General features: G+C 42.0%; 1 protein-coding gene across 1 annotated transcript in view; it reads right to left on the reverse strand.

Moving 5' to 3' along the window:
- Positions 1-11,230, reverse strand: part of AKAP13 (A-kinase anchoring protein 13) — a 74,250-nt gene extending 63,020 nt beyond the window's left edge. Inside the window, exons 1-2 of the mRNA XM_050902967.1 lie at positions 11,150-11,230; positions 1,235-1,316 (exon numbers count right to left, since the gene is read on the reverse strand). Coding sequence (XP_050758924.1) covers positions 1,235-1,316; positions 11,150-11,230 — 163 coding nt within the window. The remainder of the gene's footprint in view (positions 1-1,234; positions 1,317-11,149) is intronic.
- Between the last annotated feature and the right edge of the window lie 1,375 nt (positions 11,231-12,605).

Consider the following 12,605-nt stretch of genomic DNA (forward strand, 5'->3'; position numbering starts at 1 on the left):
ATTATTAATATATATTTGTATATACGGCTACTTGATCACATAATTAATATATTTCTATAGTATGATATTGCATTAGACAATTAATAAGTATCTAACTGATATTGATCCATATGAATACGTGATTATAGATTTGGCAAGTCAAATGAGTGCACGTCATTTTGCAGCCAAATGGAGCATGATAACTCTTGCCTGAAGCGTAAAAATATCATACCAAGAGGCAAGGGATTTGGGGACGCAATAAGGAAAGAAGCAGCATGGTGATACCCCAGGTTCTCCTATAAAACACTTGAAACAGCTATTCGCTGTTCATGACTATTCTAGCTCATGGGAGCTAGAACTTCTACCTAGAATAAACCCCTTGAGTCAGTCACCCACATTATCCCTTCTTAGCCTACACTCTGAAAAGATTGGGTTTGAATTTCACATTGACAATCTGTGATTCCATCCCTGTTTTTCTTTCAAGTCTCCCAGATAAATTGAAGGAGATTCAGGTGAGACCCCTGCTCGTAATGACAGCAAGGCAAGAAGTGTCCTCTCTGTGAACAGTCCAAGCAAAGTCACTATTCAAGGCCCTGATAAATTACTCTATTTGTTCTGAACATGCATAATTCAATGAAAGGAAATGCTTTTTTTTCTTATCTTGGACACCAAGCCCTCTTTGAAACTTGCCCAGACAAGATTTTCTGTCCCAGTGGAAAAGCCAGAAAGCACCAGCCAGCACACATGGCTGGTGGGCAGGGTGTGGGAACGATGGCTCTGAACAGCCTTCCTGCTTCCTGAAGGCAACTTTCGGGAGGGGAATAAAAAAAAAAAAAAAAAAAAAAAAAAAAGCAAGCCACTGATTTGAATCTAAATATGGATTCAGAAGTTTAAATTTCTGACTTTTTTTCTTTTATTGTATTATCCTTTTAGCTCGAAACCATGTCTGTGTGCCCCATCACACCTTTCAAGTTTATTTAAAAAAAAAAAAAAAGAAAAGAAAAAATCGAAATACTGAAGTACTTTAAATGCATAATTATTGAAGAAGGTGACACATCACACAGCTCACTGCAAGTCAAATGCTACAACCATGTGCTAACAATGACTCATGGCAGATTCATTACACATTTTCTTTAGTTTATGTATTTTCCCTGTTGAGGCAAGGATGTCAAAAATAAGAAGAAAAAGAAGGAAAGAAAAGGTGAGGAGAACCGCAAGGCTGCTCATTCAGAGCCGCCACTGGCACGCTGCTCACCTGGAGACTCCCGCGCCCGCTTGCGCTCCAGCAGGGAAGAATCAGGACATGGCTCCAGCGAACACCAGCTTTCGCGGTTTATCTGAAAAACAGACCAGAGCAAATCAAAGAAAGGCCACTCTTGCTAACGTCCCTGTAAGCCTATTCTGCAATGTCACTTTGCATCGACCAGCAGATATATAGTTATGGCTTAATTTTGTCCCAATAATAAAACTCTCAAAAGTAATTTACAACTTTTTTTTTTTTTTAGCATCACTAAACAAACCATATGCCAAAAAGCTTTATTTCTCCACGGAAAGCATGACTTCAAGGTGGCTCCGGCTCAATGCAGGAGTTCAGAGGGAGGATGAGCCAGTGTTTAAGCTACTAGTTGAGGGTTGAGGAAACCTGGCTTCAATTCTCACTTCCATTTGTAGCAGGACTGCAGGCAAGACACTTCTCTGCTTTATACCTGGGTTCACTATCTACAGAATAGCAATTCCTTACCACCCATATTGCTGTAAAGATAATTACCTTAAAGATAGTAAGGCGCTCTGATAATGTGGAAACGAGGGCTAGGGAGGTGTCCAGGTCATGGTGAGAGCCAGAAGCACTTTGTGTTTGCACTAACCGAAATGATGATGATGATGATAGAAACCCCTATTTTAACACTAAGACACATCACATGGTTTATTTCAACACCAGCCCTTATCATCTCACCCTGTCCCTCACCCTTCCCGTGACTTCCAGTCTTTCAGCAAGGATGACTGATCTGTTCTCAGCCTTCTCCTCCGTCTGCCTGTGCTTTACTCTTCCTCCCCTGGGTTGTGTTGTCCAACATTTTGACTCTGAAGTCTGCTGGACTATCCACAACCCTTGGCTCACCCAACGTATCCTTCCCATCACTTTTGTCTACAGCTGGTAGACTCTGGAAGCCCCTTTGCTCTCTCTACTTCAGCAGCTCTGCCTTTTCTCCTAGCCGAACGCCTTTATTTGTCAAACGCAAGCAAATGTCACCTGGACAATCCCACGTCAAGAAATCCAGAGGTTGTTTCCCCTCCTGACCTGCCTCAACGCACAGGACCTTGCATGTTATGTTGTAGCTAAAAGAAAGCTACTGAAATGGATGACACTGTCTGATTTTATATGCCAACTATTTCTCCTACGCTCTCTCTGATTTTCCTTTTCTCTCCTGAAATAACTTCCTTTTCTCTCCTGAAATAACTTCCTCTTCCCTCTCTCTGTCAAATAGAGAATTTTTACTATTTACTTTTTGCCTCTGACCTGTCTTCAAATCTCCTCCATGATCTGGCTCCATTTTTGCAGTCCCTTGCCGGATTCTCATCCCTTGACGTTCTCCTTTCTCCCGTGTTATGAAATGCACTGCTTTTTCCTTTTTATCCTTTTCTTTTCTTTTTTTTTTTTTTTTTTTTTTTAATAAAGAAAAACCAAGACTGTCCTACCCTTGACCTGACTTGCTGCTTTGACTAATGACCCACGTCCTCCTTCCCTTTCTCGCTGAGATCATGGAACTTGTTATTTGCAGTCATTGCCTGGCGCTCCTCGCCGGTCTGGCTGCATCCCCCTGCCCTTCACCGGAGGGGCTCCTGCCAGCGCCTCTGCTCACCATACCGCAGAGTCAACACTCCACTCCCCCAGACCTGTCAGCTACTTTCTACAGCACATTTCTCTTCCTTAGGTTTTGTCCTCCTCCATACTTCGGTGATGACAAAATGGGATTGGAAGGGCCTTTGACAGGTCAGCTAGTCCCTTTCTGCTGCTCCACGTCAGGCTCAACTATAATCTGAGAGGTCTTAATCCAACGTGCCCATAAAATCCTCCAGCAGCGAGGATGCCGTGACCTTCCCCAGTCAGCAGCTCTTGCTGGGGGAGACAGGGAAGGAGCAGAGAAGATCTGAGGGAGGAAAAATTAGCAAGAGCCTCACAGAAGAGGCAAAGGAGACCTCGTGCTCTACCAGAGTCAGGTCTCAGGGTGACCTCAGTGCACATGTCCCACCTGGATGTCCCTCCCCACCCCCAAGCAATTTTACAGGCTATTTTTCTTAGATATGCATGCACTGATGTACACTTACTATTAGTTGCTTACTGCCTTTGCTCGTACATATCCATTATATACACATTCATCTAAGATCCCAGTAGATCCCTATATGTACATACATCTAAGATCCCATCCTTCCCTGCACCTCTGCGCAATACATACACACGCCTGTACACTCATCTTCTCCCTTTTACATATATTACATATGTATTAAATGAGAGGTGGAGACAGAAAGAGAGGCAGTCTGAAGTCTGAGAAAGGCTTTTGTAAGCAAATACTCAAAACAATTATTTTTTTGTTTTCCAAAGTGACATAAAGATGTTGAATTTTAACTGTTGCATGGACAGTGGGTCGCTGTTCAGATTCTTTCAACAGAAGAAAGATACTCCCTGTTCTCAGCGAGGCTGCGGGGTATCTAACCTTAGCACTTAAACTTCACTGCAGATTTTATACATACTTGTTTAGTCTTAAAAGAGCTGTAAAGTCAATAAATATCACATTATGACTGCAAAGTCAATAAATATCATGTTAATATTCTTTTCTCTCCAGGCAAAGCAGCATCTGTTTTGCAGCACACTATCTTACATTTTATTAAACGCAAATCTGGAGGTTGAGCCTGAACACACATAGGAGGACAAATGCAAATGTGCTCAAGTCCGCACAAATGAAGGAACGACCCATTTCAGATATAAAATCAAATTCTGCCTCCTTCTGACTGGCTTGCACCTAACTCCTCATCATATTGAGTCTGATCCCCCTTACTCTTAAACCAATGTATCTCCATCAAGTTTAAGGGAACTACTCCTGATTTATACTGATATCCACTATTGGAAATTGATAATTAAACATCCTGTTCAATAATTAGCAGTAAGAAAGCAAAATATGAGGAGGCTCAAGCCTATCAGTTGATTGGTAATAGAATAAACTATATTAGGCTGAATTAACGTTATATTTTTTCCTTTAATAGAACCAATTGAGTCATTCACTGAAAATGCATTATAGACATTGGCATTTTTTCAAAAAAGATTTGAGTATTTTTCCCATTACCCAGCCAGCTCTCTCCTCTGCCCTGTGACTTTGCCAAGTATTGAAAACGTCTGGTTTTTTCTATTAAAAAAAAGTAACGAGAGAGTAACACTGAAGTTTAAGGTGCTGTTTCAGATATACCTGATTAGGTACAAAATAAAACATTAGGGACTAAGTATTCATCTCAGTAGCCCTCATTCAGGAATAATCATCATCATCAAAATACAACAAAGGAAACCACTACCATATACAAGTATTCCCTATGCCAAAATGAGCCCAGACAGGATTTGAGGGAGGTTTACTGTGTGCTCTCAGGAAACTGGGTGGTCCACAGATACTCAAAACACAAACCCCACTATCCACAGCTGAAGACTGAGTACTGGGATCCCTCCTCAACAACTGAATTCTGCTCATATTTACTCAGGACTAGCGACTGCAGGTACAGACAGTAAGGGCTGCAGAAAAAATACGATTATAAAAGCACCTGAACATCAGGGCCTGGGGAATGCACCAGTATGAAGACATTCGAAATGAGGTTGTCTTGGGATTCTGCGGACATGTGTGCATTATATGTAACGAAACTATTCCTCCCTTCTTCCCTTAGTCTCTGTTTTGCTAAGAGAAGCCCAATGACAGGACCACAGGCTGGTGGCCACAGAAGACAATAAAACCCCCACGTACTTTCTGCCTGGCCCACACTGATTATAGCCCATCGATTCTGTGCATCCCAAATCTTTGCAGCGGGAGGAGAGGATGCAGCGGTGTTCAGATGGCAGAAGGGAATATGAAACAGCCTCTGGGAACTGAGTTTCAATACGCAGCTTTTGAAAAAATGCCAGGAGAGAACCAGCTATTTTTCCATGCAGAAGCCTGAATGTGTTTATCTGCAGCTCAGACACAGAATGAATCATGAAAGCACATCCCCAGGCACCAAAAACTGAATCCCGAAGGATCTTCTGTTTGCCCGTGAAACACTAGCGGACTAAATGTCCAAAGAGGGCTTTAAGACACCAGCTGGAGTTGCAAGAAGCAGACGGTTCGATTGCTCTTTCTGGGCACACATGCACGTATTTCCTGACTCTCAGAGACATCTTCCTGCAGACGCTGAATTTGAAACTTGATGTGACTTAACGCAGAAACCTCTTTGCATAAGAAAAAGACAGCGCTGGACAACCTGCGAGACAAACGGGGCCTGGACGTCCTCCAGCACATGGGAGCGATGAGTGACCCCAGCCCCTGTTCCCAGGCTCTTCCTTCCTCTCCCCCTGCATGACAGTCTTGGCCGAGGAGTTCTCTAACCCCCTCCAGCGCTCACAGTCCTATGTGGTGCCTGCCCACAAAAACCAGAATTGGGACCTCCTTCTCAGAAGACATTTAAAAAATGTCTACTTCTGGCAGAGCAGCGCAGCAGAGGGCTTGGTAGAAGCACTTGCCTTGGCGGCCAGTCGCTACCTGGCTCCCGTGCACCTCTCCTACCTTTCCACCATGGAAAAGTCCTTTTTCTCTCCCTCTGGGTTTATTTTAACTCTTCTTGCTTTCCATTTCACAATAAAGAAAACACTCTGACCTCTCAGGAAATCTTCCGCTATTTTAAAAGTTTGCACTTGTCAGCCTCACTGGTAGTGATATAAATCAACATGTCTAGAGCAGAAGGAACCAGATGATTTTAACTTTCATTTCCTAGCAAATCTTTAGAGATTCATCTTCCCTCCATATTGTTTTAACTTTATCCTAAATTTACAAGTTTCCATTTCTCTCCTTTTTTCCCCAGCTTCCAGACCAAGTTCTACCTTGCAGCTAAAACCAGATACTACTGCACATAGGAAAATATTTAGTAGAGTAATTCTAGCTTGCTTGGTGTATCATTAAGTACTTGTACACCATACTGAGCAATAACTGACGCTAGGAAAGATTTGAAATATCCATTGAAGAACAAAAATAGCAGAAAACAAGCAATACTTTAAATTCAATTATAACTAATTTGTTTAATAATCAGGAATGATACAATTTTTAAAAAAATTTTTAATGCAAATCTTAATTATTCTCTAGGAACTACCTGTTCCTGAAAGTTTCCTGTAGGATAGTTTTCCTTGAAGAAATTTGTACACATAACTGGAATTCAATGTTTATTCTGAGCAACTTTTAACTTTACAATTTCATTTACAATGGAATTATCCAGTCGCCTCTAATTCCTGAACTAGAAACTAAAGCAACAGTTGATTCACCTCCTTCACAAAAACCACCTTTCGAGATGCTCCAAACCTCTTTCAAAAGGTGCATGAGGGATGGGGCACCTGGGGAAGGAATTCCTACCATCTTCCTTCAACAGCTGTTGACGCAAAAAAACCTCCGTATACACAAAACTCACATTAAGAGCAAAAACCACTGCTTTGGCAATCATCTTGCCAGACAATATTAAGAGCAGACATAACAATTTGCTTGCAAATTCCAGATTTTTTTTTTTTATTATTTAATTTTTTTGTAATCTCCCTGTGTATTTTCTTAGCTTTAGCTTTACAGGAAGGTTTTACCTTGCAGATGAGGAACACAAAGACCATTCTCCAATGTATGCCGAAAGGGACAAAGTGACAACGCTTGCATTTCTGCAACGATTTCTATAGAGATTTATCTTCTAGCACTGTGAATATGCTATACTGAGCCTTTTACCTTTAAAGAATTGGTGACACTGTATCAGGACAACATTTTTTCAAGGAGGTCCAAAGTGACTTCACTCACAGCAACAAGTGAGCAGTGCTATAGAGAACTACACTGAAGGATTACACCAGAAGAGGCTCCTACAACCACAGGACATTTTAAATGACTGAATAAATTAGCGCTTTGTGGTGTAAGAGCAACGCTGAATTCCTAGAGTGCACTTTTCTCCCTGGCAATGTCCCAACTGGGGAAAGGAACATGTGCCCCAGGAACATTTTCCAGCCCTTGGCACTGGGATGTCCTCCACCAGCAGAACTAAGAGTCCTGGTAACAAGAAACTTTAATTAGGCTTTAAAAATAACAGCAACAGCTTTGCATAGAAACCATCTCTTGACTAAAATGGGAGCAAAATTCCCACAAACATGTATGTGCCTAAGGTGAAAACACATCAGTTTCATTTAAGTTATCCTTCCAGTTCTAATTTGACATGAGACACAAACAGAAAACCTCAAAAGTTCTCCACATCATCATAAATACACTTCTCTCCTGCTGTCCCTTCAATAACCAAACCAGTGCAGACAGATGCAGGATTAAAGTTCAGAGTCATTTTAGGGCCACGAAGTTCAATGAGACACTGCATACCCATCATCTGAGGATGGTACTTCCCTCAGAAGAACCACCCCAAAGAAGGAATGAACATGCTTATGTGTCAAATAACCCAAAAATATAAAAAAGAAAAAGCTTTATGATAACATACAGTGGAAGAAACCTTAGTTTCAGTTAATTTGGGGACCTTCTCCACATACTACTTTTAGCTTAGGATGCTGCAAATTGCACTTTGCCTTAGGTGGGCAGGGCTCATTCCAGAGGATCTTCTCCGGCACTGGGGTAGAGCTCCCAGAGCAGCCCTCTGCCAGGGAGCAGAATAACTAATTGATAACGCTGCCCCTTTAATTTCAAAATGCCTTAATTATTTTTATAACATTGGGCTGGTTTTAATTTCGTGAATAACGTTCTGATCTTTAACTGCAAGCTGAATGGGATCTGTTCATCTGAAGAGCAGCTAAATCAAACCTCGTTTCCCCAGTTATGAAAAAACTTACACCTTCTGCCCACACTTAACAGTTTGAGCATTCACATACAAAGGTGAAACGTAGATACCGGCAATGAGCAATTATAAAACATTTCCAGTTGCGATTGCTCAGTCTCCCATTCTCAAAGCAAGTCCATTTCTTATTTTCTAACTCTGCAGAGCACAGCCTGTTCATCCAGACTTGAACGCTTGTCTAACTTCACATGTATTTGCAAGGTGCCAGCCAGTGTGGTTTCCGTATTCTGTCCCTAGATAGTTATATTTGTGGTAGCAGGCACAACATAAAAATGAGATAAGGCTGCCAACTCACACATGGCTTCCCATTTTGGGTCTTGGAATAACATAGCGCAGACTGCTTTACCCTGCACGTAGCTGCTCAGAGCTCAGTGAATCGTTCAGACAAGCAGATATCCCACATGCCCCACATCTTCTCCCTCATCTGCTACAATGCAATCCCAGCAGGAAAGATGATGGCCAATTTTTATGCCATTTCTGCATCATCCAGTCTTCCTTGTACAGTGGCAAACCACTATGCTCAGTAACCAAGTTCATCATGTTCACATTGCTGCAGCAGCAAAAAGAGACGCAGTAAAGATGAAGTCCTGCCTCCAACATAGAGGCTAGGACACGGATTTACCCGTTGCCTCTTGCTTTTTCGTATGTGGGGAGGAGAAAGAAACAGTGTTAAAGCTAAAAATAATTGTGTGCATCAACCTCCAAAATTGCTGAGGGTTTTTTTCCGTAATTTCACAGCCCACTGTTTCAGGCACAATCTAAACATGGAAAATTTGAGCCCCAACACACTGACCCTTCAGAAGACACGTGCATTGCAAAATAGTCGGTAGGAACCAAAATTCTTTTGCGACTGTATCTAAGAATGGTTGCAATCAATGCAAACATAATCCCATCTATAAACATTTAGTAACCGAAACGACACAAGATCTTCTTTGTTCACAACTTGTTCCAGTTGTCTTTCTCCACCAGCTGTTTTTCTTTCCTATGTCACGATTACAGAGTTCCCCGTCTTAAAATGAAGCAAAGAATATACTCATCTACCACTCAAAGAAAAGACAGCTTGTCTGAGTCAATCTGTAGGCCAAACTGAAAGCTGTTTGGTGCTTTGCAGGTATCTTGTTAAAATTTCATTCAGATCAAACACTTTTAATGGATCCTATTTGGGTTTGCTTTTGTTGTAAGAATATCTACTTGCTTTTCAATACTTGACACTTAAGAAACCCTGTCCTCTTAACTCACCAAAATACGATGACCTAGATAAGGTACAGTTTTATTTAAGTATTTTAATTAAAAACAAACCCAACAAAAGACCCCACCCCCCAGCTCCCTCATTAAGGGTCTGATCCAACTCCCATTAACGTCAAGAGATGATCTGCCACTGACGCACTCTTAGTGCTGGCTTGGATCCTTAGTTCATCAAAATTTAATTTCATCTACTGGTTATGTCATAGAAACCAGCTAGAACATGAAGAACAACTAAAAATCAAGCTAAAGTTGATTGTCACTATAGCTGTCACTAGCACCCTCCTATTTTAAACATCTGCAGCCTGTACAGCCTACGTTCGGAGCAGCAATGCGTGCACACACGCACACATATATGGACACTGAGTCATTTGCAGGAACAGACAGTATAACCCACAGTTTTGAAACTCAATTAGGAAAATACGAGTGGGAACTAACAAGAGCCACATTTTGTTATAAAATCTAAGCTTTGCTGAACAAAAACTAATTTAGGGAACCGATGACATCAGAAATACTGAAGTCAGATAATTATAGTGAATTACATTTCAACCCAGGCATTCAGATACTCTTTATAAAGAAAAAGATTGTGTTTTTTATATTAGCAACCGACGTTGTCGGGGGTACCAGGTCTTCTCCCAAGAATTATTAAGCAGTCATTTCACACGAGTAGTATGTGCACAATATGTCTACATTTTTTAATGACTCATAGCGTGTCTAGAGATTGAATACTATGGGACTCAATCCTCAACCAGCATCATTAACATGAGAGTTCAAAAATACTCAACAAAATTGAGTTGGTAGAGAAAACAAGTTATGGTTATTTGTGTCACCAAAAACCAAAGGATACATTGAATTAAAGGAAAATACTTTCATTCCTAAACAAAGCAAGTTAACAAGTGGTAGGTCTGTTTTAATGCAGATAAAGTAGAACAAGAATCATTTGAAAACGAATTTTTTTAATACGTTCTCGTCTCGACTCGGAAACAAGGGCATGAAGCAAAAATCATAAAAAAAGGAAGCCATACGATCATGCAGAAACCCACTGCCTCAGCTAAGAAAAAAAAAGAGAGAAAAAGGGAGAGGGAAAGGAAATGGTCTTCCAGGAGTTCAGATCTCTAAGTTAGGCTGTGTTTTGCAGTCCCTCTGGCTGCCTTCCTATTTCCATCCACTTTGCCAGGAAACTGCTGAAGCTCCAAAAAGCTGTTACGGAGACAGGACATTCCCAGACTGCCATTGTGCCATTTGGTGGAGCACTTGCTAATTTTAGATTAGAGGAGGAACACACTGGGACAATTAGCCAAGAGCCACCCCTGGCTCTTGCTCCAACCCATCTTCAGACAAAACTCACACCCAAACAATAAGACCGACAGCAACACCCTTCAAACACAAACAAAAAACAGAGGCAAAGGAGGATCCACTATGCCTTTTTTGGCAGAATACGTCTTTCAGGGGACACATGCATTTCAACCCCAAAAGCGACCACTGGAAATGAAAACCCTGTGCCGAACGGCACCTTACGCAGAAAACCCACCTGCAAGCGGTGAAGGTTTCAAAACAGGAGGGGACCGTTTAACGGCAGAGGACAGGGAAGATGGCCAGAGAGAGCTCTCCGAAAGAGTATCTGATTGCATGCCACAAGAGATTACCTGGTTGCAGGGATAATAATATTTGGCATGAAATGGTTTGATAGCACTCAAAACCATCTCTATGCTGAAGGGCAAGAGCTCTTCCACCTGTCCCCCGCTCTCTGCACCATCCAGCTGGGGACAAGGGTACAGCGGGGAACGGATCAACCCGTTGGAGATGGGGAAAGGAACCCGTAAATAATTGTACGCAAATATCATACCTTTAACAACACAACATCTACAGTCCTGTCCACCTTGGAAATGTCGCACAGGCTGTATCGCCTCTTGTGGCGTTCGTACATTTTGTCCAAAAAGCCGGGAGCGGAGGAGCAGAGCCCACCATGAACCCCGGGCTGACCGCGGCCAGGCACGCTCCAGACCTCTCACATACGTGCTCAGAGGAGTCCCCGTGTCTCAGCACAGCAGCCTGTCCGAGCCTCTTAACAGGAAAGAGAAAATCCCAGAGCTGCGACCGGCTGATAAAGTCTTCTCGGAACAGATTTGCTTATACAGGCAATGCAGGAACTTATAGCAAACAAAAGATATTTGAAGAGAGCTTTATACATATAGGATTTTTTCTTTTTTTGCAACTGCTGAGAATGGTATCAGCCTTCCTGTTATAGTAATAATAATAATAGTTTTCCAGACAACTTTGGTATCCAAAAAGCACCAGAATGAAAATCCTGCCTGAAAAGAGAACAAAAGCCAGATGTGTGCAGCAGGAACCCTGACGCTCCAACAGGGAAGGCAGAAGGTAGGCTCAGCCACAACAGGTCTAATTCAGGAAAAAAAGAAAAAGAAAAAAAAAAGCCAATCACCGTATCCAATGTAAATACTGTCACCAACGTGTTTTTTCTTTCATGCCCTCGTGCACTGAAAGAAACAATAAAAAAAGGTACTTTCCTCCTTTCGAGTTGGTCCACTGTTCACCAGACAGGAGGGCTCGGTTTTGCGTTAAGTTTAAATTTCTAATGACAGCACAGGGCAAAAGGAAAGAAAATAATGAAATAAAGCCACTCCCTCCTGATTTGGGCTGGGACGTCACTACTTGCCTTTTTAGTCCTGCACCAGTGTTCTCCCAGCTTTCAAAATTTCTTTGCAGTTGTGGGAGCATGATTCATCTCTTCAGAGAGAGGGAAAAAAAAGAGGAGGGAAGGGGTGAAGAAAAAGCAGCAGCTTTTCTTCGCCAGCCTCTTCCACCTCCGGCTGCAGGCACTCGGTGTGTTTGCTCGGTCCAAAAAGAGACTTAGAAGCAAAGCGACGTGTTTTCAGAGAGGTAAAAAGACTATTCCCTCTCCCCCAGGCCAGGTGAATGAAAGACAATTTCAGGCTTAACGCTTCCCCAAAACAGGAATGGAAACTTATGATTTAATCAGTGCATACAAGAGAGGAAAAAAAAAAAAAAAAGGAAATCAGCCATTTACTTTTTTTTGTTTGCAACACAGAGCAAAAGATTTCAGCCACTTGCTGTCCAGAAAATACAATTTTTCCTCTTTTATTCTAGCCTGAAAGGCAGAGCTTTTTTTCTTTAAGAACAAAACAAAACAAAACCCTAAACTTTTTTCGTCTTTCTAATGCCGGGCCAGCCGGAGCGTCTCTCCCCTCTCAATAGCTCATTCACATCAGCTGGGCCCTGCATGCACACTGCCACATGGTTTCCTGTTTTCAAACTGCCCC

This window comes from Gymnogyps californianus, chromosome 11 (assembly GCF_018139145.2).
Source record: "Gymnogyps californianus isolate 813 chromosome 11, ASM1813914v2, whole genome shotgun sequence".
Lineage (NCBI taxonomy): Eukaryota > Metazoa > Chordata > Aves > Accipitriformes > Cathartidae > Gymnogyps > Gymnogyps californianus.